This window comes from Galeopterus variegatus, unplaced genomic scaffold (assembly GCF_000696425.1).
Source record: "Galeopterus variegatus unplaced genomic scaffold, G_variegatus-3.0.2 Scaffold203, whole genome shotgun sequence".
Classification (NCBI taxonomy): Eukaryota; Metazoa; Chordata; class Mammalia; order Dermoptera; family Cynocephalidae; genus Galeopterus; species Galeopterus variegatus.
Window position 1 is genome coordinate 748,659 of NW_007726314.1, and position 25,229 is coordinate 773,887.

The 25,229-nt window shown below is 45.2% G+C and overlaps 2 protein-coding genes across 5 annotated transcripts in view; both read right to left on the reverse strand.

The window, feature by feature from the left end:
- Nucleotides 1–2,413: 2,413 nt before the first annotated feature.
- LOC103584944 (chromosome unknown open reading frame, human C3orf62) lies at nt 2,414–5,859 on the reverse strand. Its single transcript, XM_008565793.1, has 3 exons — nt 5,177–5,859; nt 4,139–4,230; nt 2,414–2,978 (listed from the first exon to the last, which is right to left on the reverse strand). Exons 1-3 carry the CDS (start codon nt 5,581–5,583, stop codon nt 2,713–2,715), a joined length of 765 nt encoding a protein of 254 aa, XP_008564015.1. The 5' UTR covers nt 5,584–5,859; the 3' UTR covers nt 2,414–2,712.
- A 1,224-nt stretch (nt 5,860–7,083) lies between these two features.
- The window catches only part of USP4 (ubiquitin specific peptidase 4 (proto-oncogene)), a 48,677-nt gene continuing 30,531 nt past the window's right edge, over nt 7,084–25,229 (reverse strand). For 3 of the 4 annotated variants that reach the window (XM_008565795.1, XM_008565794.1, XM_008565796.1), the window contains 9 exons: nt 22,920–23,111; nt 22,002–22,090; nt 18,451–18,678; nt 16,479–16,549; nt 12,677–12,795; nt 12,181–12,330; nt 11,006–11,109; nt 7,798–7,886; nt 7,084–7,401 (listed from right to left, as the gene is read on the reverse strand). In XM_008565795.1, the coding sequence (XP_008564017.1) occupies nt 7,240–7,401; nt 7,798–7,886; nt 11,006–11,109; nt 12,181–12,330; nt 12,677–12,795; nt 16,479–16,549; nt 18,451–18,678; nt 22,002–22,090; nt 22,920–23,111 (1,204 nt within the window). In that variant the 3' untranslated portion in view covers nt 7,084–7,239. Of the gene's footprint in view, nt 7,402–7,797; nt 7,887–11,005; nt 11,110–12,180; nt 12,331–12,676; nt 12,796–16,478; nt 16,550–18,450; nt 18,679–22,001; nt 22,091–22,919; nt 23,112–23,669; nt 23,755–25,229 lie in introns of those variants that run through there. The other variant, XM_008565797.1, reaches the window with a different exon arrangement.

The window sequence follows — 25,229 nt, forward strand, 5'->3', positions numbered from 1 at the left end:
TTACATAACTGTGGTACATTTGTCAAAACTAAGAAACTGACATCAATACATTAACTCCAGCCTTTATATGGATCTCACCAATTTTTCCATTTATGTCCTCTTTCTGTTCCAGGATGCAATTCAGGATTCCAATGTGCATTTAGTCATCATGTCTCCTTATTCTCTATTGGTCTGTGACAGTTTTTGAGTCTTTCCTGACCTTGACAGTCTTGAATTCTGGTCAGGTATCCTGTAGAATATCCCCCAATCTGGGTTTTTGTCTGATATTTGTCAGACAAACCCATGAGGACAGGGGTTTTTGGTAAGAATACCATGGAGGTGAAGCACCCTTCTTGTCACATCCTATCAAGGTGTGTGTGACATCCACATTACATCACTGGTGATGTTAACTTTAATCACTTGGTTAATGTTTGCCAGGTATCTCCACTGTAAGTTTATTTTTCTCTTTCCTTACTTGACTCTTCAAAAAAGAGTCTCTAATCTGGCTCACCATCAAGGGGTGGTGATAATGTAGAGTGGAATGGGAAGAGACAGGAATTAAGCTCCACCTCCTCGATAGGAGAGTATTGATATCCATGCATACTATTTGGAATGCACTGTTTTGAGACCTGCCTTTTGAATATCAATTAGCCTATGTCCCCCCAAAACTCACTGAAGCTTGAATTGTGTCCCCCGAGTTTTTTAGGTATTAGAAACTTAGCCCCCACTGTGACTGTTAAGAGGGTGGGAGATCCTATTATGGTAATTGAAAGGTGGAGCTTTGAAGTGGTGATTGGATTGTAGGACCATGCAGAAGTGAATGCATTAAAAATGCTGGTCAGGGGCGTGGTTCTGAGGGTTTTAAAAGAAGAGGAGAGTCTGTCTTCTCTCTGTTCTCTCTGCTTCCACCATCTTGCAATGTGAGACCTCTGGATCACTGTCGCCACCACCAGATGGACTTTGGACTTCCCAGCCTCAAAAACTGTAAACAAAAGAATTTTGTTTTCTTTTTAAAATCACCCAGTTTCAGGTATTTCGTTATAAGCAACAGAAGTGGACTAATACACCTGATATCTCTCCATCCAGACAGCTCATTCTTCATCCAAGCAGAGAGAGTCAAAGATGCTGTGAGCATTTCTTCTCATTTGCTCCTGTTTTTCCTGCTCAGGGAGAAGAACCGGCTCCAACTTCAGAGGCTGTGAATGCTTATTGAAGGTGCCACCTCCTGCAGGGACTGAGTGGCAGGTAGCCTGGGAGGATCCTCCTGTTAGCCTTGTTCTTCCTGCCCGCCCCAGGCAGAGCAGTGGCAGTGGCCATGACTGGGTGGGAACCAGTGCACGCCCTCTGGGGAGGCCCATCCAGCAAAGTGGCCAGAGTCTACCTTAGTTCTTGGGGCACTGGCAGGTGCTGTGCCAAGCTCTGCTAAGGAATGGGTATGCAGCCTCTGCCTTTGAGCCCAGACGAATCACCAGACCTATGGTGAAGGGGTGCTGCTGGCTCTTCAGCCTGCCCTATGCCAGGGTCACTGACCTAGAAGATGGCCTGGTGGGCAGGCAGTCAGCTGTTGGGCCTTTCTCCCTAGCTCTAGTTTGTTTAGGCTTCAAGTCTTACAAACAGCCCTGTGCCAGCCTCCTCACCCCCATCCTCATCCTCCTTTATTAGCTCAGGAGGTGGGCAATTCCCTGAGACTGAGTTTCTGGAAGACATCAAACCTTGCCTACCAGCTTATTAGGTCTCCTGAGAGAACATCATGGTTTTGAAATATTTGTCCAAATAATTTCTGATGGTGTCTTTTCTTTCCAAGGGTGAGGCTAGAGCCAACCCTGCTAAGCTTTTGCTGCTATGCTGACCTCAGGAGGACAATGGCCTGCTCCCTCCTTCACTCCCCACCCTGTCTTACCCCAGCATGGTCATTGCTGGGGGACCCCCCTGTGGTCTCCAGGGTCTCCAGGCCTATAGTGGGATGGATGAGGTTCAGGTATGAAGGTGGATGGGCAGGACCTGTACTTAAACCCTTCTCTCTTCATCCACCCTCAGCTGAAGTCCCAGGTGTGTGGTAGGGTAGCCTTATGGGAATGTCCTGTCAGGAAGGAGCCAGGGATCCTGCTACCTCCTCTCATTCAACCAGAAAGCCTCTGTAGAGGCCTTTGAGCTGGGCAGGGGCAGAGATGGGAAGGTAGGTCTGGACACGAGGAGGGAATGGGGCCCATGCAGGCTAACAGGGAGCCCTGGGTGCAAAGTGTGCAAGGAGAGCAAACTGTGTAAGGGTAGCAGAGGACCCAAGCCAAGGTCTGGCTTGACCCTGGTTCCTCTGTGTAGGCTGAGCTGGCCCAGGACAGGCTGGTCCCAGGGGGTGCACAAAGCCCACCCTGATTTGTGGCCCCTGTACTTTTTCAGGGGCCCATAGAAAAGAACACCAAGAGACACAGCAGAGGCCCATGACTCACACCTACCTTGGGTACTGGATATATTGAACATCAATAAAAAAAAACACATTTAAGATGTCAAGAAAAGTCCAAAAAACCAACAGTAAGAAATATTTCAAAGCAACAGAATACAAATACTGGGATCTCAGCTTAAAAGGGGACATAACTGGAAGTTAAAAAGAGTATAATTTAGGTTCTGCCAACCCTCTGAAAAATGTGGACCCTGAGGATCACTGTGCAGAAGCAGCCACAGGCTCCTTGATGGCAGCCTCTTGCTGTAAAGAATAAAAGCTAAAATCAACTCTTCTTACTCAATTTGGTATTTAAAAGAGGTCATCAAACTGTAGTCCTCTTCCAAGTCCAGAACGGTCTCAACAACATTATGATCATCGAAAGCCTGCTTCAGGCTGCCAGAGTCAGCATCTGAGGCCTTCTGAGGACTCTCATCCATGAGCAGGGCCCAGGCTTCCTCCTTGAAGGGCGAACCTTGGCAGCGACAACATACACGGTTCAACTCATTTTCAAATTCTAATTTTCCAGCCAATTCTTCAATAGTTCGGATGCTTGTATGATCTTAAAAATAAGAACATTCAGCTTTACAATTCCAGAGAGGTTTCTGAAGACATTTCAGGCACAAATTAAAAACCATGAATGGGTGGTCACTCTTCAGGAACTGTGCAAAGCCAGGCATTCCTGCCCCAGGTCAGATGGGCTGCCAGAGTGAGTGCCAAATTAAAGTGGGCTTGGTGCCCTCCTTTCGGGCCACAGCATTTATGTAGTCCCAACCATCTGCCAGTCCCAAAAGAATGTGCAAGTGGGAGGATACAGAAATGAATACACTTGTCCTGGCTCTCAGGGAACTCCCTAACCTGCAGGCAGGACAAGACATGGTGTGAAAAAAAGGGGTCTTTAGGGTAATCAAAATGCCACCTGATGCTGGTAAAGGTGAGAAAGATGGCTGACAGAGGCAGTGGACTCCAGTTCACTTGCCGGGGCTACTGTTGGAGTCTCAGTCCACTAAAGTCATGGGCTGGCAGGGGTTTTAACTCTGTTGGCCTAGGGTGAGTACCTCCCCTCACCAGGCCTCCCTTTCATCCCCCATAAGCTGGAGACCCCTCAGAGCCAACAGCTTCAGGTAGCACCCAAAGCTATGCATCCCTTAACTAGAAGCTGTTTGTCTACTGTGTAGTATGACTTGTTTAAAAATAGGGAACACGTAGTTCACACGCAGAATACATATAGACTTGTGTATAGAAAACATGCCGACAGGATGCATAGTACAGTATGTTAACAAAGTGGCTATCTCTGGGTGGTAGAATTATAGAAGAGCTTTGGCTTTTTATTTTTTTTTCAAAATTGTATTACCCACCCCAACTGGACTACTCTTTCCTTTTTACCTATATCCTGTTTCCTTCAGATCTAAGCTCAATCACAAAGTTTTAGGGGCTGCCATCCCTTGCCTTCAGGGACTCATTGTAACTAAACATTTATGAAATGACCTGATTGATGTGTGACCTCACTAGGTTATCAGTTCCACGAGGGCAGAGACAGGGTTTGTTTAGTTCACTGCTCTATGCAGAGTCTGCTGTGAGCAAAGCAAATCTACTGAATAAAGAGATGATAAATAAGTTTTTTTGTTTTTTTTTAAATCTAATCTAAGACATTTGCTGACTCAGGCCTGTGTCAAGGACCTATCATCCCAAGGAGAGGATGGACTGGCCCTCTATACTCACCAATCATATCAAGCAGATCCTTTGTGACCTCTTGGCTAGAATTGTTGAGTGGCATGTTTGAGTCAACCTTCAAATCTCTCTCCATATCTTTCCTGCAGCCCATAGGTAGGAGAAAAAGAAAGGTGGAAAATTAGATCCTCTTTTATGAAAATACTGGAGGGGAACTCAGTGTTAGATAATCTTAAAGACAAAAATCTATCATTTATCATTTATGCTATGATTAGAGGACAGTCAGAAACTGCTAAATCAGTGAAGAAATTGACTAATAGCATCATCATTGACTCGTAATCATCACAGACTGCATTAATGTTTATGAATACCAATATAAATATTTGTGGAGTTGAACCAGTTAAATGGCCTCTTTATTCCCTGCCTAAGGAGCAGCCAAGATGGCAGGACTTTGAAATTTCATCCCATATGGTCATTCCCGCTCCAAGTCAAGGTGCCTGGGACCAGGCAGTTTGAAGCTACATGAGAGAAGGAAAGGTCTAGGGGAGACCTTAACCTGATGATAGTTCAAAAAGCTCTGGTGTGGGGGAGTGGAGTGGAGGCAAAGATTAAGCTAGAAGCAGGGCCCGGCCATCCAGTCAGCCTCTCCCCAGTGTGGGCAGAGGAGGGTATCAAAGTCCCCAGTATCTGGGTTCAAACACAGGAGTTACGAAATTAAGATTTCTGTCTCTGCAGCATAAAATTAAGGTTATTTAAAAATCAGGTTATTTACATTCACTACCCCTCTGGCTATAGCAAAGTCATTTCCGTGACTGGTTTGAAATCCAAGATTGACAAACAACCCCTCAACCCAAATGCATCGAGAGAGAGAGAGAGAGAGAGAGAGAGAGAGAGAGAGAGAGAGAGAGAGAGAGAGAGAAGTTTTCTGGCCCAGATTCTGAAGAATACTATGAATTTCACAAATACAGTCTTAAAGCTCCCAAGAGAAAACAAGAGCACTGTCATGAATTAAATCTAGGATCTTCAACAGTTTTTTCAGAAACAAGAATCCCCTTAATTGTAGCTATTGAACTATCAAATTAGAATCACCTTAAGCTTTCTTTTCTCCAGTTTTCCCCATCTCCTGCAGCTCTCCAGAACTGTCTTTCAGGTGCCAAAATGGAGGAATGCACCCATACGTTTTCCTTGCTGGCGAGAGGTTTTCTTTTGGGGTACAAAGCATGTGGTTTTGCATCTACTGGGCCGTGGGTTGGTGCAAAGGCAGGGTTCTCAATCTCAGGAGCACATGGGACAGCAGCAAAAGGAGCAGCAGAAGAGCGGGCTGCCAGCGGATATCTTCTGCAGAGGAGTCTGTGAACGGGCAGGGAGGAGAGCGGCGCGGGGTCCAGTTCCAGCCTCTGCGGGCCTGTGTACTCCTGGGAATGACTGACTCCTTCAAAGGCCCGATCAATGGCTGCCGTAAGCTCCTTTCTGCATCTTCTGAGTTTTTCAGACATTTCCCCTAAAAGTGACCATGTCTTTATTATGTGATAAGTTGGAAATGCACAGAGCAACACGAAAATGACGTTAGAGGATGTTGCAAAACACCTCGTGGCACTGGCCACGATTTCCTCGAACTTGACCCAGGCTACAGGCCAAAGAGCAACGGGACACTTTCCTCCCTGTGGGTGGGAGTCATCTGTTGGTTATCCCTGGACGGAACTAGCAATCGGGCAGGAGCCCCAGAGCCACCCCGCCCCGCCGCCCGCTTCCGGGCCCCCCCGCCCCTGCCACTCACCCCGTCCTTACAACTGGCCGCCCGCCCGGGCCCTACCCGACACCCGGGCCCTACCCGACACCCGACGAGGGCTGGAGGCCTGCAGCCGCGTCCTCCCCGAGCAGCGCAGCCACACGGCCGCCTCACCAACGGTCACCGCGCGCGCCCGGGCACCGGCCCCAACCCCCACGGATTAGGTTAAAGGTCAGACAGAAAAGCCCAGACAACCGTATTCGGCTGTATTCTTTAAACCCACACGGCCGGGAAGGGAAGCAAAGGCCCCGCACAGAGGGAGGCTGCGGGACTACAAGCTCAGGTCTCACCGCGCGTGGTGGTGCTGGGGGCAGCTGGCAGGGCATCTTGGTGAGGGGATAGGGAGAGGGAGAGAGGTGAGGAGGGGGTCGGGGGGAGAACCCAGGCTGGAGGGTCTCTGGGTAGTACCAAATCTGTATTAACAGGAGCCCTTTCTAGGCCTGACAAACTCCCACGAAGGTTCCTGTTCTCAAGCCACCACGGAGGGAAACAACTGGATGGGACCACAGTACCCAGCAGTTTTGTGTACCAACGCCCTTTAAGTGATATCTAATTAAAGTTTCATACAGTATCCAACTGTTTCAATTCATCAAGGATAGTGAGAAACATAACAGAACTGCTAGGCTGCACAGGAGGTTGAGGGGCAGGAGACCCCAGCAATAAATATCTTCATTTCATTAGGAGAAAAAGCTGGAAATTCCAAGAAGACTCAAAAGGGAAAAACAGAAATGGGCTTTAGTAGCTAATACTTAGAAAATTATAAACCCATCTCAGTGACACAGCCAGGGTGAAGGGGACACCACCAAGTTTTCTTGAGGCTCAGTTTACTGTGAGCAGACTACTGGAATCAACAGCATCGACACCAGAACCAGAAATCCAGGAATCCAGGGCAGCCCTGCAGGTGAGTTTTCATGGCTGCACCATACTCAGTTAGTGTGTTCCTCTCCATTCTCTGGAATCCACCAGACGTACCACATTGTGCAGCCCCACCCCACCCCACTTTTCAGCTCCACAGTCAGGGCAGCCCTGCAGGTGAGTTTTCATGGCTGCACCATACTCAGTTAGTGTGTTCCTCTCCATTCTTTGGAATCCACCAGACGTACCACATTGTGCAGCCCCACCCCACCCCACTTTTCAGCTCCACAGATTTTATAGAAATTTCTCACCACCTATTTAAAAAGAAAAATAATTCAGCCTCTTGACATAACCCTTCTGAGCAAACAAGATCTTTTTTTTTTCTCATAAAAGAAGGGAATTTCTTCATTTGGTTTTAGACTGTATACTAGCAGTCTTCAGAGCATCAAAGATGTTCTCTTGGGGGATTACACTGGTGCTGTAGGGTGGCAGAGTCACTGAGTCAGCATCAGTTGGTGTCCATGCTGCAAGCCTTGTCATCCCCTAAGCCCTGCTGTGAATTGCTTGGTCTCATCCCTCCATCAGAGGAACCAGGAAAACTGATAAGTGAAGGCGTCTTATAAAACTCATCATCCCGACGCTGGTAAAACAGCACATAAGCTGCTTTCGTCTAAAACACAAGAGGGGGGAAAGTCCATTCACTGGCTGGAAAAATCACCCATTCTCCCCACCTTTTCTCTCACTATTCAAAACTCTCAGAGATCTGTCACCTTGCCCTGTATATCCAAACACAGAGGCAACCATGAAGGCCCTTCCACCTGGGGCTGGCTTGTGCTATCCCTGCCAGGGAAGCAGGAAAAAGCAGGTGCCCTCTGACATAGAACCCTGAGGAGAGTTGAGCTTCTCATTTAAGAAGGGTCCAAAAATGAATGGCAGCCAACTCTTTATCACACTTAGCTTCCACTGTCATATCAGGATGACGAATAACCAACTAGCTTGAGAGAGACCCTTCCCAGCTTTAATCTCTAAAGGCAAGAGGAAGAACTAAGTATCAGGGCCTACTCACCACTATCTGATCCTCAGAGGCTAGGGACACGTTGCTATCATCAAAGTAATACCATTTCCCATTCAGTTTGTTCTTCGCATATGCAGTATCTGCCAAATCAACAAAGAAAATGATCTAGCAGTCACCAGAAAATTAATCTGGCTAGCTTATTAGGCTTGCACTAAACAAACACACACACACACACACACGCACACACACAAAACCAAAAACCTTGGAATTAAAAATAATTTATAGTGTCATACTGACCAAAAGACAACTCACCTTTTTTTCTAATCTGTTCCTTCTCAAAAAGGCTAGAAAGAGTAAGAATGGAGCTGTCAGGGACCAAGGCTATAAACTATAATTTTGGGAAACTAATCCCCAAAATAGAGATATCCAGTGCCAAACTTCAGGATGGCTATGAGCACTAATCCAGAGCCGGGGACCCATAAAAGCAGCTGATACTTCTAAGATTTAAGCAAAACAATAGCTCTCAAAAGAACAAGCCAAATCAATCTCTCCCACTGTGTCCATGCAGATGGCTACTACCATCAGCAGAAGGCTCTTAGTGCCTCTAAGAGGAACCTGCAGGATAATCCTGTTAAGGAAACATTGGACGTTTGAGTTTGCAAAGCTGGGATGTTCACAAGAAACCTTAAATTTATCTTTTTCTAAAACTATGAGTCAAAAATCTGTGGTTGGGTAAACATTTCTCATAACGGTCCAAGCATTCCCCATACCCAATGAATGCTTGTTCTTGATTTTACACTATTTCCCAGCAGGATGTGTTTATAACAGCAATCCCAGCAATAATGCCCAATTCCTGCTCCACCCAGACTAAGACTCTAATGGAGATCTGGTTTCAAATCTCAACTTGTTCTGTGATTCTGGGCAAGCTGTTTAACACTCCAGTCTCAGTTTCCCCACTATAGCACCAATTGTACAAAGTGTGAACAAGGAATATGGAAAAAGGCAACAAGATGCTTAGGGCCTAATGACACTATCTGTGCTTGATATAAAAGCAGCAATGGGGCTGGCCCGTGGCTCACTCAGTAGAGTGAGGTGCTGATAACACCAAGGCCACGGGTTCGGATCCTATAGAGGGATGGCCGGTTTGCTCAATGGCTGAGCGTGGTGCTGACAACACCAAGCCAAGGGTTGAGATCCCCTTACTGGTCATCTTTTAAAAAAAATAAAAATAAATAAAAGCAGCAATGGTGGGGCCGAGCCCGTGGCACACTTGGGAGAGTACGGCGCTGGGAGAGCAGCAGCGCTCCTGCCACGGGTTCGGATCCTATATAGGGATGACCGGTGCGCTGGCTGAGCGCGGTGAGGCCGGTCTCAAAAAGGACAAAAAAAAAAAAAAGCAGCAATGGTGGCTCTCAATCTTGGAGTTTCAACTGTGGGCCCATACACAACCAGATGGACAAGAAAACTGTGGCTGAGAAATCTGCCCAAGTGGTGTTCATAGCAGTTAAAAATGGATACATTTGACTAGTATACATGAATACAGACATATATTAATCTTGGGAGGAAAAAACAAGTTGTAGAACAATGAGCACTGCAGAATATAATATGATCAGAGATCACTACCAGCCACTTCAGTAGAGCCTCAATTTTCAAATAGGCACAATTTTTATTTCCCAGCCTCTCCTGCAATTAGATGTGACCAAGTTATAGCCAATATGATAGATATAGAGGAATGGAGGAAGACCCTCAGAGGTCTGCTTAAAAGGGAAAGTTGCATCTTTTTATTTTTATTTTTATTTTTTTTTAGATGGCATGGAATGTAGACATGAGGGCTGGAGACTGAGCAGCCATCTGGAGCCAGGAGGTAACAGAGTAAGAATGGAGGGGCAGGAAATCAGACTTTTGGACCAACAGAAAAAGCTTATCAGTGTAGGAGTAAAAATTGGGGTTTAGGGAAGTTCTGCAATCCACTATAAATATAAATGGAACTGACACCTCCTATGGTATCATCTCTTAGGGTACTAACACTGAGAGTGGTGGCAGTTGGCCCAAAGCAGATGCAGTAGAGGTGATGTGAGGAAATGCAGCTCCTCACTTCAACATCACTAATGTTTTTCTGTAAACAAGTAACAAAATGTATTAGGTCTTTTCATTAAAAAAGTAAACCAACACATTTTAGAAATTTTGGAAAATAAAGTAGAACGACAAAAAAAAAATGTATAGTTAAGATTTTGGTGTCTCTCTTTCCAGACTCTCTCCAACCCCAATCATAGTTTCTTTGCTTTATGGTTTAACATAGTTGTGATACTACCTTCTGTAATGATACAATTTTGTGTAACTGTTTTGACTTAATGTATATTGTAGGCATTTCCCTGTTGTTACTAATTTTATTTTGAAATGGTGTGTACTCTTCTATAATTAGATGTCAATTGTTAGTCACCAATACTGTTACTAACTTTTCACTGTTATAAATAGGTGAATATCTCTGTGCATAAAGCTCTTCCCTAATGTCAAGTTATTTTCTTAGGATAGATTCGTAGAGGTGGGGTCATTGAATCAAAGAATATGACAATATAAAAAATAATTTAAGGTCCGGCCCCGTGGCTCACTTGGGAGAGTGCGGCACTGGTAGCACTGAGGCCGCGGGTTCAGATCCCACATAGGGATGGCAGGTGCGCTCACTCACTGTGTGTGGTGCAGAATACACCGTGCCGAGGGTTGCTATCCCCTTACCGGCCAGAAAAATAAAATTAAAAAAAATAAATAAATAAAAATAAATAGGGCCGGCCCGGTGGCGCACTGGATAAGTGCGCCGCTTGGGAAGCGCGGCGGCGCTCCCGCCCGAGGGTTTGGATCCCACATACAGACCGGTTCCTGCTCACTGGCTGAGCGAGGCGCGGGAACACCACCGAGCGATCCCGTTGCCGGTCCCCGGTCCGGTACGGGGGCAACACTGAGGGTTGCGGTCCATTGCCGGACACGGAGAAAGACAAAAGACAAATAAATAATTAAACAAACAAACAAACAAATAAATAAAATAATTAAATGAATGAATGAATTAACAATTAATTAATTAATTAATTTTAAAAAATGAATGGAGGGAGGGCAGAAGTATCAAAAAAGTCTGAAGCCTGAGGCCTGTGGAACTGTGTAAGTGAAGTGCTCAGGGCAATGCCAGTGCATAGGGAGAGAGACTGGTGAGAGATGACTGGCCAAGGACATTGCAACATCTCAGAAGGAAGCAGACACCAGTACTTACAGTGGCCAACCCCCATGGCTCCATAGTGATTGGACACAGCAATGAGGTCGTACACATAAGGCCTTGCTGACAGGTCACAGACAAACTCGGACATGTTCAGAGCTCTGAGCACAAAACACAAAAGTAGCTCTTAAATACGTTAAACTCCAGAGAAGAAAATCAGAGTAACCCAGCAACCCCTCTTATACAACAGACCAGAATATAAAGAGGTACTCAAAAAACTACTTGAGAAGGAATAAACAAACACACCATGACAGAAGGGGCCCTGGGTACTGACATATTCAGACCAGCAAATGGGAGAAGCCCCCAGGGTAACTCTAACACCAGACCAAATGGTGAGGAAAGGATCTGGAGACAGACAAAAAGGGCCTCTGCAACTGTATAGAAATGGCTGTTATTAATAGAATTACAACTGGTGCCAAAATCATTTAAATGCCAAAACAGACCCCAGAAAGCTGCTCCCCCCTTAAACATTTTTTTTTTTTGGAAATTTTCAAACATACAGAAAAGTTAAAAGAATTTTACAACAAATACTCATTACCTACCACCTAGATTCTCCATTCACATGACTATCTTCATGTATCTATCCATTCCCCCCCACTACTCGAAAGCATTTTAGTCTGCATTTTGTGGGGAACTCCTACCTTGTTGACTTACTTTCCAGTCTTAGTTATACTCTGTATCCTGGGGCCTGAGAGGATATGACCAGACAGCCAGACCCAGGGACAGGACCGTGGTGGGTCTGTACCCCCACTATTCTTATTGGGGCAGCCCCAATAAGAATCCAATTCTCCCTAGCAGACTACTCTCTCTGGTTGCCTTCCCTTGTTGATGAGAAGCAGTGCTGTGGTTGTGCCGCCCTGCTGAGATCAGGCTCCCTGGGACTGATAATGGATGGAAAAACAGGCCAGTTAGGCAGCAGTAGGGGAACCAGCAGTAGCAGAGATGAGCAGCAGCACCCTGAACCTCGAGAAGTACTTCTATTGGAGTCTTTTCCCTGAAGACAGGAGGATGAGGAGGTGAGGGGTTACAACAGCCAATATCTGACCTCCCAGAACCCAGCAACATGCATCCTAATTCAGAAAAGTCTTTGGTGGCAAACCTGTCAGCTAACCAGTGGCCAGATTTCCCGCCTGTTTTTTAATTTTCCTAACACTGCAATCACAGGGACCCACCGGACTGGGAATTCCACAACTGTGTCGAGCTTATCTCTCCAGTATCTGTTGTAGGAGAAACGTTTGAGGTGGACCACCAGGATCTTGGGCAAGGACCATAGGTCAAACTTCTTTGTGGCCTGTTGATGCTTCTTACAGTTGGGACAGTACCTTAAGAGAAAAGAGAAACCTCTCCTTAGCAGGGGAGGCAGGGAGCCAGTGCCACCTAGGCACTCATGTATGGAGGCACAGCTACAATCCCACAACAGCTGCCATCCTTTTGGGCAGTGCTTAACACTAATGCTTTAGGACAGGGACCTGCCTTCCAAAACAGGGTGATGGTTTTTATAGTCTGGAAAATACAACTCACATAGAAGGACTGTGTTGTAGGGTTGGCCATGTAAAAAAAGTAGCAGGTCCAAATATAAAGGGTTTTTGTACGCACAGATGGCCCCCGCAGATCTCAGAGTACTGGGGCACGTGGGTGCCTTCACCCAGAGAGTGGGGAGAAACGTACCAGGGGTCATGCTCCCCAAGGGTCTCCATGGTGGTGAAGAGCTCAATGCAATCTCTCAGGGCCACTGCGGTCTTCTTCTTCTTCTGAGGCTGCAACATGCTCACATGCTTATCATAGGCCTATGAGAAACAAAGCACTGAGTTCTGCTCAAGAAACAAGATCTTACTGGGTCAATACACAAAGACACACCCAAAGGAATGGAAACCATCTTGTCGAAGAGATACCTGCATTCCCATTTCTATTGCAGCTGTATTCACAATAGCGAAGATATGGAACTGCTGTGGATTGATTAAATTGTGTTCCCCAAACTTCATATGTTAGAAGCTCAATTTCCACTGTAACTATTGAGGCTGGGAAATTCTATTATGGTAATTGAAAGCTGAGGCCTTAAAGAGGTGATTAGATTGTAAGACCATGCCTTAGTGAATGGATTAAAAATGGTGGTCACAGGCGTGGTTCTGAGGGCTTTGAAAGAAGAGCACATGAGAGGTTAGTCTCTCTTTGCTCTGCCATTTTCTGCCATGTGAGACCCCTGCATCACTGTCACCACTACCAGATTTGTTCCCTGGGCTTTAGACTTCCCAGCCTCTGAAACTATAAGCAATAAATTTCATTTTCTTTATAAATCACCCAGTTCCATGTATTTTGTTATAAGCAACAGACATGGACAAATACAGAAAATTGGTACCAGAGCAGTGGTGTGTTGCTTATAACGAATACTTGAAAATGTGGAAGCAGCTTTGGAAGTGGGTGTTGAGGAGACGTTGGAAAAATTTGGAAGAATATGCTAGAAAAAGCCTAGATGCTGGTGAAAGTTTAGAAGAAAACCAGGGAAAGTTTGGAATATTTTAGAAACTGGTTAAATGGTGGTAACCAGAATGCTTATGGAAATAAGGACAGTAAAGACCTTCCTAAGGAGGTCTCAGATGTAAATGAGAAAGGATTTATTGGAAACTGGGGCAAAGATCACTCTTGCTATGAACTGGCAAGGAACTTGACTGCATTCTGTATATGTCCCAAAATTTTATGAAACGTGGAACTTCAAAGTGCTGACCCAGGGAACTTGGTAGAAGAAATTTCTTTCTTTTTCTTTTTTTTTTTTTTAAAAGATGACCGGTAAGGGGATCTTAACCCTTGACTTGGTGTTGTCAGCACCACGCTCTCCCAAGTGAGCCATGGGCTGACCCTATGGTAGAAGAAATTTCTAAGCAACAAAGCATAAAGGAAGCTGCATGGCTACTTGCAACAGCCTACACTGAGTTATGGTGGCAAAGGCACGACATAACATAAAGCCAGAATTTAAAAGGGAAGAAGAGTGTAAAGATTTGGAAAATTTGCAGCATGGCCACCGTGGTAGAGAAGCAGAGAACAGTTTCAGAAGAAAAATACAATGGTCCTGAGAAGATTAGCATAAAAGAAAGGGATTATCAGGAGAAGGGGGAAAAGGCCCTGAAGACATTATAGAAGCCTCTGGGGCCAGCCCTTCCAGTACAGTCCCAGAGGCCTAGGGAGACAGAATGGTCTCAGGGAATAGGCCTGAGATGCTGTCCACTGGCTGGCTGCCCTGGGCCACCACTGGATGCTGCTCCCCACACTAGCATCGCAGCTACTTTGACTGCTCCAGCAGTGTCTAACTTGGCCCCAGGTGTGGCTGGACCTGCAGCTTTGGAAAATACCAGCAGGAAGCCCTGGCAGTGTCCACGTGGTGTTGGGTCCGTAGGCTCACAGAATGCTATAGCTGTGGAGGCTTGAGAGCCTCCACCCCGATTTCAAAGGATGTATGGAAAATCTTGGGGACCTGTCACAGGGGTGGAGTTGCAGCATAGAGCCTCCGCTAGAGTAATGCTGAGTGAAAACGTGGGGTTGGAGCTGCAGCAAAGAAACCCCATCAGTGCCATGCCTCGTGGAACTGTGGGGGCAGGACCACCACAGAGAATCCAGAATTATGGAGCTACCAGCGTGCAACGCCTGCTTGCAAGAGCCAAAGCATCACCTCAGACCAGGAAAACCATAGAAGTGGAGCTGCCTAAGGACTTGGGAACCCAACCCCCATACAAGTGTGCAGAGGACACAGAACATGGAGTCAAGGTACATGATTTACTAGCTTTAAGATTCAACAAATACCCTTCTGGGTTTCAGTCTTGTTTAGGACCTGCTACTCCTTTCTTTTGGCCTATTTCTTCCTTTTTGAATGGGAATATGTACCCTATGTTTGTGTCACCATTGTATCTTGGAAGAAGATAACTTGTTTTGAATTCACAGATGGGACTTTCAACTTTGGACTTTTGAGTTGGACTTTCAACTTAAGACTTTGGGGATGGAACGAATGTATTTACCTGTGAAAAGGACATGAACTTTGGGGGCCAGGGGAGGAATGCTCTGGATTGACTGAATTGTGTCCCCCAAACTTTATGTTAGAAGCTCAATTCCCACTGTAACTGTTAAGGGTGAGAAATCCTATTATGGTAATTGACAGGTGAAGTCTTGAAGAGAAGATTAGTTTGTAGGACCATGCTGTAGTGAATGGATTAAAAATGGTTGTTATGGGCCTGGTTCTGAGGGCTTTACAAAAAGAGCACATGAGAGGTTAGTCTATCTCTGCTCTGCCATTTTCTGCCATGTGAGACCCCTGTGTCACTGTCACCACCACCAGATGTGTTCACTGGACTTTGGACTTCCCAGCCTCTGAAACTGTAAGCAATAAATTTCATTTTCTTTATAAATCACCCAGTTCCATGTATTTTGTTATAAGCAACAGAAATGGACTAATACAGTAACCAACCTAAATGTCCATTGATGGGTGACTAGATAAAGAAAATGTAGTACATATAGACAATGGAATGCTACTCAGCATAGAAAAAAAAAAACCACAAAATTCTGCCATTTGCAGCAACATGGATGAACTTGGAGAAAATTATGTTAAATGAGATAAGCCAGACACAGAAAGAGAAATACTGATGTTCTCACTCATGTGGGAGCTAAAAACAAAACAAAACAAAATACAAATAAATAAATAATAATCAGTTGAACTGTTAAAAGGAAAAGAGAAAGATTTTGGTTACTAGAGGTGGGAAAGGGAAGCAAGGGGGGAAGTAAGAACTGGTTAGGGGCCGGCCCGGTGGCGCACTGGATAGTGCGCCACTTGGGAAGCGCAGCGGCGCTCCCGCCCGAGGGTTCGGATCCCACATACAGACCGGTTCCCGCTCACTGGCTGAGCGAGGCGTGCGAGCAACACGGAGGGTTGCGGTCCCGTTGCCGGACACGGAAAAAGACAAAAGAAAAAAAAAAAAAAAAAACTGGTTAATGGAGACAAAAACACAGCTAAATAGAAAAAATAAGCTCTATTGGTGTGTGGGAATCTATAATTAATTTACTTATAATTAATTTAATCTATAATAATTTATGGCATATTATCAAACTAGGAGATCAAATGTTCACATCACAGAGAAATTAAGTTTTATAATAATAAATATGCTAATTATCCTGATTAGATCATCACACATTGTATACATGCACTAAAATATAACTCTAACCCATAAATATGTAAAATCAGTATGCTTCAATAAAAAATTAATTAAAAAAAAGAAAAAAGACACAAAAGCCTAGAGAGGCTTTCCTGCCTGGAATGAAGTATACCTTCTGGAACCTCTGAACATAAAATTACAAAATCTTAAAGTGCTTTTCATTCTCAGTCTTAAACATTTAACTTGTTAAACTGCTGTCCAGCTAGTGAGAGTGATCCTAATACACGTCCACAGAGGAAACCCATCACACCTCTGACCAAGAACCCCAAGTGACCTACCTCAGATTCTTGCTCATCATAGTAAAGGATCCGGGTCTCACTGTCCCAATCAATGGCCAGTGTAGATCGAGCTGAGGAGAAGGACCAAAGTGTCACTTATTACGGAATGGTTAGCAACAGGAGAGGCTCTCCAAGTGACAAGAGTAAGAAGGACCATGCTCATACTGCACCATCAATACCTGTTCACCTGTCACCAGCGACTGCTAAGAGAAACGCTACGCCTTGGGCCTGCCCTTCTGAACCCCAGCCCCTGAACGCCTTCAGCAAAGATTTCCTCAGTGCTACAGAGAAACTCCAAGGTTCTAACTATACAGAATTCTGAAAGAGTACAGGTCAAGATGGAGTAACAGGGACTAGATTTATTCTCTTACTTTAAACCACAAGATGGGCCGGCCCGGTGGCGCACTGGATAGTGCGCCGCTTGGGAAGCGCGGCGGCGCTCCCGCCCGAGGGTTCGGATCCCACATACAGACCGGTTCCCGCTCACTGGCTGAGCGAGGCTCGGGAGCAACGCCAAGGGTTGCAATCCCGTTGCCGGTCCCCGGTCCGGTACGGGCGCGACACTGAGGGTTGTGATCCATTGCCAGACACGGAAAAAGACAAAAAAAGATAAACCACAAGAAAACCTGACAAAATAGATGAAATAACTGTTTTCAGACACTGAATATTAGGCAGAGCAGGAAGGAGATTTCTGAGAGAAGGAAAACAAAGTGATCCCTACATAGGCCCAGCTTACTGCCAGGAGAGTTTCTAGGCCACAGCATGGAAGAGATGGGGAGAGAAAGGGAAAGACTGAGTTAAGGAGTTAAAAACTGAAGTTTGAGGCTAGAATTTGCAAGGCATTGTACTAGAGAAGATGCCATATAGAGATAGATACAAAAATATCTCAATAAAGTGATTTTTTTTTTTTTAAATTAAAAATGAGGGCTGGCGGGGCCGGCCCGTGGCTCACTCGGGAGAGTGCGGTGCTGATAACACCAAGGCCCCGGGTTCGGATCCCATATAGGGATGGCCGGTTCGCTCACTGGCTGAGCGTGGTGCTGACAACACCAAGTCAAATGCTAGAATGACAGAGATGAATAATAGCTATGGAGCCCTTACAGCCTACAAAGCCAAAAACATTTATTCTCTGGCCCTTTACAGAAAAAGTATACTAATCTCTGGGTTAGAAAATATTATTGCATCAAGGTTAATTTCATAGTGTTTATCATTGCACTATGGTTCTTAAAAATGTTAGTTTGGTGAATTTGAGAGAAGTATTGGTTAGCTCACTTAGGAAAGTGAGGTGATGGTAATACCATGGTCAAGGGTTCGGATCCCATTACTGGCCAGCTGTCCCCCAAAAAGAAAAAAGCAAGCAGAAGGACAGCTAGTTAACTAATTTATTTTCCAATGAAGGAAGGTGAAAGACTCAAGAGATGCTTTTGCCACTCCCCTCCCCACCCTGTACAGGTGTCCTCACTGGCCATTTGTGCTTTTCATACACAATGCACATCCATATCCCTTGAGGACACCTCTTCCAGCAGCCTGAATTACAGGCTCTATGTAATGGAGAGTCTACAAAATCCATGACCATCCTTTAAATGGGACACATTTTGTGAATATTCTTATGGAATAAAAGAAATAGGCATTTATTCTCGTAAGTGAAAGAAGTTTGGGAAATGCTGCTACCAAGCATGGCCACAGGAAGTGTTGGTGACCCAGAGCTAAAGTCATGCAAAATGCTGGGAGTTTAAGGACACCTGCTTCCTTCTGAGGTCATCAAGGGACTGAGGACAAAAGCCTGAAAGGTGTGAACAGTGGTCTCTGAGACAGCCCTTGTGGGGCTTCAAGCCAAGGATCACACAGGTGTCTGCTCCTGGAGCCACACAGAGATTGTGAAAGTCCAATGCAGGGAGTGTTGAGTGCAAAAATTTTCAAACAGACCCCAAATCCCCAAAGCCCAGCTTGAAAGGTCAGAGAAAATGCTTACAGTTGAGGTTAAGGAGTTTTCCATCAGTTGCAAGTGAATTTATGTCAGCTGTTCCATAGGAGTTCACAAGACTGAAGGTAAAAAGCCTGTTTGGGCAAGGCTGGCCCTTGACCTTCTTTTGGGTGGTCTCGCTAAGGTCACTTCCCAGCTCATCCTCCCCACTGCCTTCTGTTTCTGACAGCTGCTCTTTGCCTTCTTCCTGATGCTCCATTTCTTCTTCATCTTCTCCTGGCACACAAATGAAAAATGTTACATATGTAATTTACCACCATCTCAATGTTAAAATTTTTATTTAAAACCTAACTGCAGTGTTTCCTTCCAGATTTTGTTCTGTATGTGTGAAACTACATCAACCCCTTTTCATTTACAAAGCACCTGAATTCATGTGTGATCCACACCACACCCTTGCTAGACAGGGAGGGTGGGCACTGCTATTCCATGATGAGGAGGCAGAGGCCCAGAGAAGTTAAGTGAGTCACCCAAAGGCACAAAGTGATTCAGCAGTCCTGCCAGTCCTAAATTTGGGCCTCTCATCAGCAGACTTCATACCACATGTTCTCACTCTTTGGATTTCATCTTTAGGTCCACAGGGAGAAAAGGACTAAAATGAGATGTATACTCAACATTTAAGAATAGAGTTTGGAGGGGTTGGCCAGTTAGCTCAGTTGGTTAGAGTGTGATGTTGATAACACCAAGGTCTGGGGTTTGATCCCTGTACCAGCCAGTCACCAAAAAAAAAAAAGAGTTTGGTAAAAAATTTTAAAGTCAATTTTCAAATACTATAACGAACACAAATATTAAGTAAAAGTATTCAGTTCCTCCAGAAAACTATATATGCTAAATGTTCCTTCAGGGTCTGGCCGGTTAGCTCAGCTGTTAGAGCGCAGCCTTGGAACACCAAGGTCAAGGGTTCAGATCCCCATTCCAGCCAGCCACCAAAAAAAAAAAAAAAAAAGAGAAAAGAAAAGTTCCTTCAACAAGTATTTACTGAATGTTTCTTAGGTGTGGCTGCCAAGCTGAGTCCCAGGGACACAGCAAACAACATCATTCCATCATGGAGCCCGCAGTCTAAGAGGAAAGTCAAAGTATCAGATTAGTAATTTTCAGCAAAGATGAGGATCACTCCAAAAGGTGATATAAAAGTAACAGGGGAAAAGCATATTTAAAATAAAGAGTTTAGGGCTGGCCTGTGGCTCACTCGGTAGAGTGCGGTGCTGATAACACCAAGGCCACAGGTTCAGATCCCATATAGGGATGGCCGGTTAGCTCACTGGCTGAGCGTGGTGCTGACAACACCAAGCCAAGGGTTGAGATCCCCTTACCGGTCATCTTAAAAAAAAAAAAAAAAAAAAATAAATAAATAAATAAAGAGTTTAGGGCCGGCACCATGGCTCACTCGGAAGAGTGCGGTGCTGGTAGTGCCGAGGCCGTGGGTTCGGATCCTATATAGGGATGGTTGGTGCGCTCACTGGCTGAGTGTGGTGCAGGCAACACCAAGACAAGGGTTGCGATCCCCTTACCAGTCAAAAAAATAATAATAATAAATAAATAAAGAGTTTAAATACTTAGGGAAATATCCTTAAGAACACAAAGTCTGAGGAAAGGAGGATGTGCTATTTAAGAACACCACAAGCCCCAGCTCTCATGGAGGCTCCTTTCCCAACTCACTTGATTCCTAGGACAGTGGCACTGCCCCTTTACACACGGGTAAGCCTGTCCTACCCCGCCTGCTGCCTTTCAGAGAGGGAAAGAAAAACTGTCTTAACCCCACCCACTGAACAAGCAGTGCCCTGACATTTTGTCCCCAGCCAAGCCTCTGACTGCAGTTATCTAGATAACTATCTCAGGAACCTTCTGCTAATGCAGTCAGAATGAAATGCCATGAAGTGTATATCACAGGCTATGAAAAGAAGGAAGGGTCCACTGAAAGCAGCCACCCAAGGTCACTCAGATAATCAGCAGGGGACCTAAGGTCCAGCAGCTGCACGCCTGATAAGGAGCCATGGTAGGAGAGCTTAAAAGTACTTTGTCAGTAAACAGGGTCTCAAGTCTCTGCATTGAGACTCACTTGTAGAGAGGCCAGCCGCAAAAAAAAAAAAACAAAAAAAAAACTCACTTATAGAATTTGAAAGGCAGCAGTAATTATTCCTCAGTATAAGACTAACAGATGGAAGAAGCAGGGCTAGTTGTAGCAACAGCAACTACTCACAAAGGGTTGTTCTGGATTGAGCATCTATTATGTGCCAGGTGCTTTAACCACATTTTGTCATTAAACTGTAATCTCAACTCTGTGAAGCAGGTGTCATCATCCCATCTTGTAGATGGGTAAACCAAGGTTTAGTATGATTAAATGACCTGTTCAAGTCCACCCCACAACCTGAGCTGGGGATTGCAGTCCCTTGACTTCCAGAGTGCCACAGGTCACCAAGGGTCTGCTCAGAGACTATCATTACCACTCTGACACCTCTGCTTATGGGACTTGTGCACAAAACATACTCCTGTTCATTCTAGTAAGAGGAGAACATAGTAGTCTGGGCAAAACTAAGAATCTGACTATAATAAAATGTACTCAACCCTTGGGGCCAGCCTGTGGCTCACTCGGTAGAGTGAGGTGTTGATAATACCAAGGCCACAGGTTCGGATCCTATATAGGGATGGCCGGTTAGCTCACTGGCTGAGCTTGGTGCTGACAACACCAAGTCAAGGGTTAAAATTCCCTTACCGGTCATTTTTAAAAAAAAAAAAAAAAAAAAAAAAAACATGTACTCAACCCTAAAATATCAAAAATAATTTGGAATATCCATTGATGATAGAGCCTATTGTCATTATTTTTATCAATTCTCACTTTCCTGGACTGTGTGTGCTTTGGGGAAATCTTGACATTTGGATTTGCAATGGAGAATTTATGGCACTAACTTTGAGAACATTTGAGGAGGACAGCAAGGGATCTGAGATTTCCCACAACAAGCCTATCCTACTGCTTTTCAGACTGCGACTCCTTTCCTCTCACAGCAGGAGCTGTCTAGAGTCACCCACCACCTGTGGCTACTGGGTAGAAAGAAAAAAAAAAACGCCAAAGAGAACCTGTCTCTGCCTTGTGATTGGCTGGTCAGGATGTCTGTCCTCCCCAGACACTGAAGGCTTGCCAGCCAGGCTGGGTGGTTCTGCTCCACAGTGGTGTGTGAGGACCAAGATAACAATAGTTCTGCCAATAGAGGTCTGGCTGTAGAGGCAGTCATATGCTGGGTAAGCACCCACTTTTCAATCCCAACAGATCAGAATTCAAATCTTGACTCTGCTTCATGACCTTGGGCAAGCCATTCAATCCTCTAGGCTCAAGGTGCCTAAGGTGAAACCCAGCCTCTATCATCAGGTGTCTAAGATTCCGTGAAGTACCAAAGTTGGACAATGGGGAATGACAGAAAGCAGAGCCCTCAACTCAGCCTCAGAGCCTCACTCTCCCATGTGTATAACACCTTTGGAAGAGGAAGAAGATCAGGATGATTTGGTCGGCCACAGCCCCACAGCCTCCCAGCACGGCAAGCACTCACCTTCACAGCTGCCCCTGGAGCCATTGCAGGCCCCCGGCTCCAAGGGCAAACTGCCAGACTCATCAGGCAAAGGCTGTTTTATATAGCGGCTTAAAAAAAAGAAAGAAAGAAAAAAGATTGTTAGTTGTAACACTGACCTATTTTTCTCTACTACACAGCTAAGAAGTAGTTCATAATTTATATATTCAGATATTCACAAAGCAATTTATGTAAATAAAATGCTTTAAAATCATGTAATGGCTCAATACTTTACGAAATTGAGGAAAACCCAAGAGATCAGATGTCTGTCAAGTCAATGAAGACTCCAAGAAAGTCTATTTCAAGTCTTCTACGAATGTCACGTGGCACCATCATTTTTTAAAGTATTTCTCAGTAATGACAATTACCAGCTTCAGAATGATAGTGGAACACTTCAGAAATAGTATTCAAATACAAAATGCCATCAAAGAACTAGCCTCTCTAACACAGGTGACTGACATGATTCCAGGGACTGGGGTCATGGTGCCTAAGATGTACCAGATGCCCTATGCCAATGTCACTTGCCCTGGCCCTCCCAGGAGCATTTCTTTTTTTTTTTTTCCTTTTTGTCTTTCTTCGTGTCCGGCAACGGATCGCAACCCTCAGTGTCGCGCCCATACCGGACCGGGACCGGCAACGGATCGCAACCCTCGGTGTTGCTCCCACACCTCGCTCAGCCAGTGAGCGGGAACCGGTCTGTATGTGGGATCCGAACCCTCGGCGGGAGTGCCACCGCGCTCCCAAGCGGTGCACTGTAGCAGTGCGCCACCGGGCCGGCCCCAGGAGCATTTCTTATGACTGCATTTCTTATAGTGGCAAGCACTCCACAGGGGTTGTCACCACTATTACTGCGCCTATCTTGATCTCAGATAACACCCAAACCACATTCCTGCCACCAACCTGATACGATCACAAACAGCCTCATACAAAGATGTGAGGGTTAGCTTGTGCTTGGGGACAGAAACCAGCAGTGGCTGCCCATATAGCACTACCCCGGAGGAAGTGCTCGATGGCCTGGACTTCCTCTCCCTGAAGTAGACTGGAAGTATGATACATTCTGAGCCGTCCACGGAGGTGCTGCAGACCTCGTACCTGCATCAATCACACAAGAGGGAACCTTTAGCAGCAGGTCCCTGTGAGCAATAGAGACCTGAGCTGCAGCTACACAGTAGCCAGGACTATGGTTATTGGGACAGAGCATACTTTAGTAGAAAAGATGGATAAAACACTTCCAAGATAATTCTAAAAACTGGGTCAGGAATCCCAAGGAGGAGTATTGGCAGCACAATGTAAACCTACACAACCTGGGAACTGGGGCTAACTGTGATGTTCCTTCCTCCAACCATGGCCTCAAACTCTGTGGTCCTTCTACTGAGACTCAAAACCAAGGAGCCCAGCATTTAAAAATGAATTCTCAGTATCTTGCCCTTTAATAAAATCAAGTATTGTACAAGGATGTACACCTAGAATATTAGCCAAAAACTCTTTTTTTCCCCCAAAGAAGCAAATTCATAAAATGATTTGCCATCTTTGTTCAAAAACATTGAAGTAAAAGAATCATATCTAATTTTTAAAAAATCACAGACAATCAAATAAACTGCTAAATACAAATCAATGATTTTGAAAAATGTGTCTTACTTAGTGAATACATGGGGTTGAGGAGATTTATAGATGTTTTATCCTGGAACAGATGTTACCAAAATTGCTGGCAACCGACTGTAGTCTTTCCCTCTTCCTATAGGGGGAGACACAAACTTACTGATTCAATCTTTGAAATCTATAAACAGACACACGTGCATAAGCACGTGTGCATGCACACGTGTGTGCACACACACACACCCCTCCCCAAACGGCAAACAGTCTTGACTGCAGTTTATGCAGAAGGAGTTTCTAAGAAAAACTCACAAAAATGTCCAAAGTGTGCTCTAGTGTAAGGACCCTGCGGTCCTACATAATGATTAAGAACCAGGCCTTGGTGTGAGGCTGGTCCAGGTCCACTGCTGTCATTTTCTGACTACTGTGACCCAGTATAAGCACCCTAGCTTCTGAGTCTGTTTATTCAGTGGACAATGGGACAATACCCACCTTACAGGGTTGTGGTGAGGATTAAATAACTTAGTAACATAGCACACAACATACTCAAAAAATATAAGACACTGCTATTTTCATAAGGCAATTATCAATCCATCTTTAAAATAATTTGTTTTCCCACTGTTTGGCCCTTAAGCCCTCTGAAAATTCCTCTGTTGGTGGTAGTCTGACAAGCTCCCCACAGGGTGATGCCCTAGTTCCTCTCAGCTCAGATGTGTGTGAACAATAGTTTCCAAAATTGAAAGAGACCATGTTAAGGGCTTGGGGTGAGAAACCACTATGAAAGCTGACTTCCCCATGTCCTAGCCCTGTGTCGTAGTGTGAGCCTTGGTACCATCCACTTGTCAAGTGAGGGAAGATTGCTGTGAGTGGGGAGGCAGCATATGTAGGTGCAAACAAAACAAGGATCTTGTGTGAGGCCAAGAACTGTTACTTTTAGAATGATCTAGAAGTCACAGACCTTCTAGATCTGCATGTGTACTACATTCCTCAGCCAAAAACAAAAACCAAAGCAAAATCCTAGAAGTCTTTCTCAGCAGAGGCAAGTTTCTGACTGAGAGGTAAAGAGGGAGGGACAGCATGAGTACAGTCCACATTCAAGCCTCCCTGAGCAAGTGGCGGTCTGGGAGCACCAGGTTCCCACCCCACTCCACCTAGGACAGGGACACACACAATTACACAGAGCAGCCATGAAGCAGCACTTGGGAGGGGTTGAGACCTCTGTACTGTCCCCAGAGGGATGAGAAAACTGAACCTCAGAGCTTGCAAAATGTTTCAGCTGAAAATGGCTGTTTAAATCAGCCCTTCCTGTCATTTCCGATGAAGATCCTGTAGTATCACAGAACATGACTGAGGAGCCATAGCCTGTGGCAGAGAAATGATGCAATCCTCCCATACCATACTCCTTCTCCCATCTTCCCAGTGCCCCTCACACAGCTGTGACTCTTCTTGAGAAAGGCATTTCTGATAGCAGGACCATCTGCGGGACCACTGAATTGGCCTTCTAAACAGGCAGCAACTGTTGAAGAAAGGCTGTCCGTGCTGAGAAGAGTCACTAGAATGTCTAGCTCTGCAGTGTCAGTAGGTGTTCGGCACTAATGGTTGCCCACAATTCCCTGA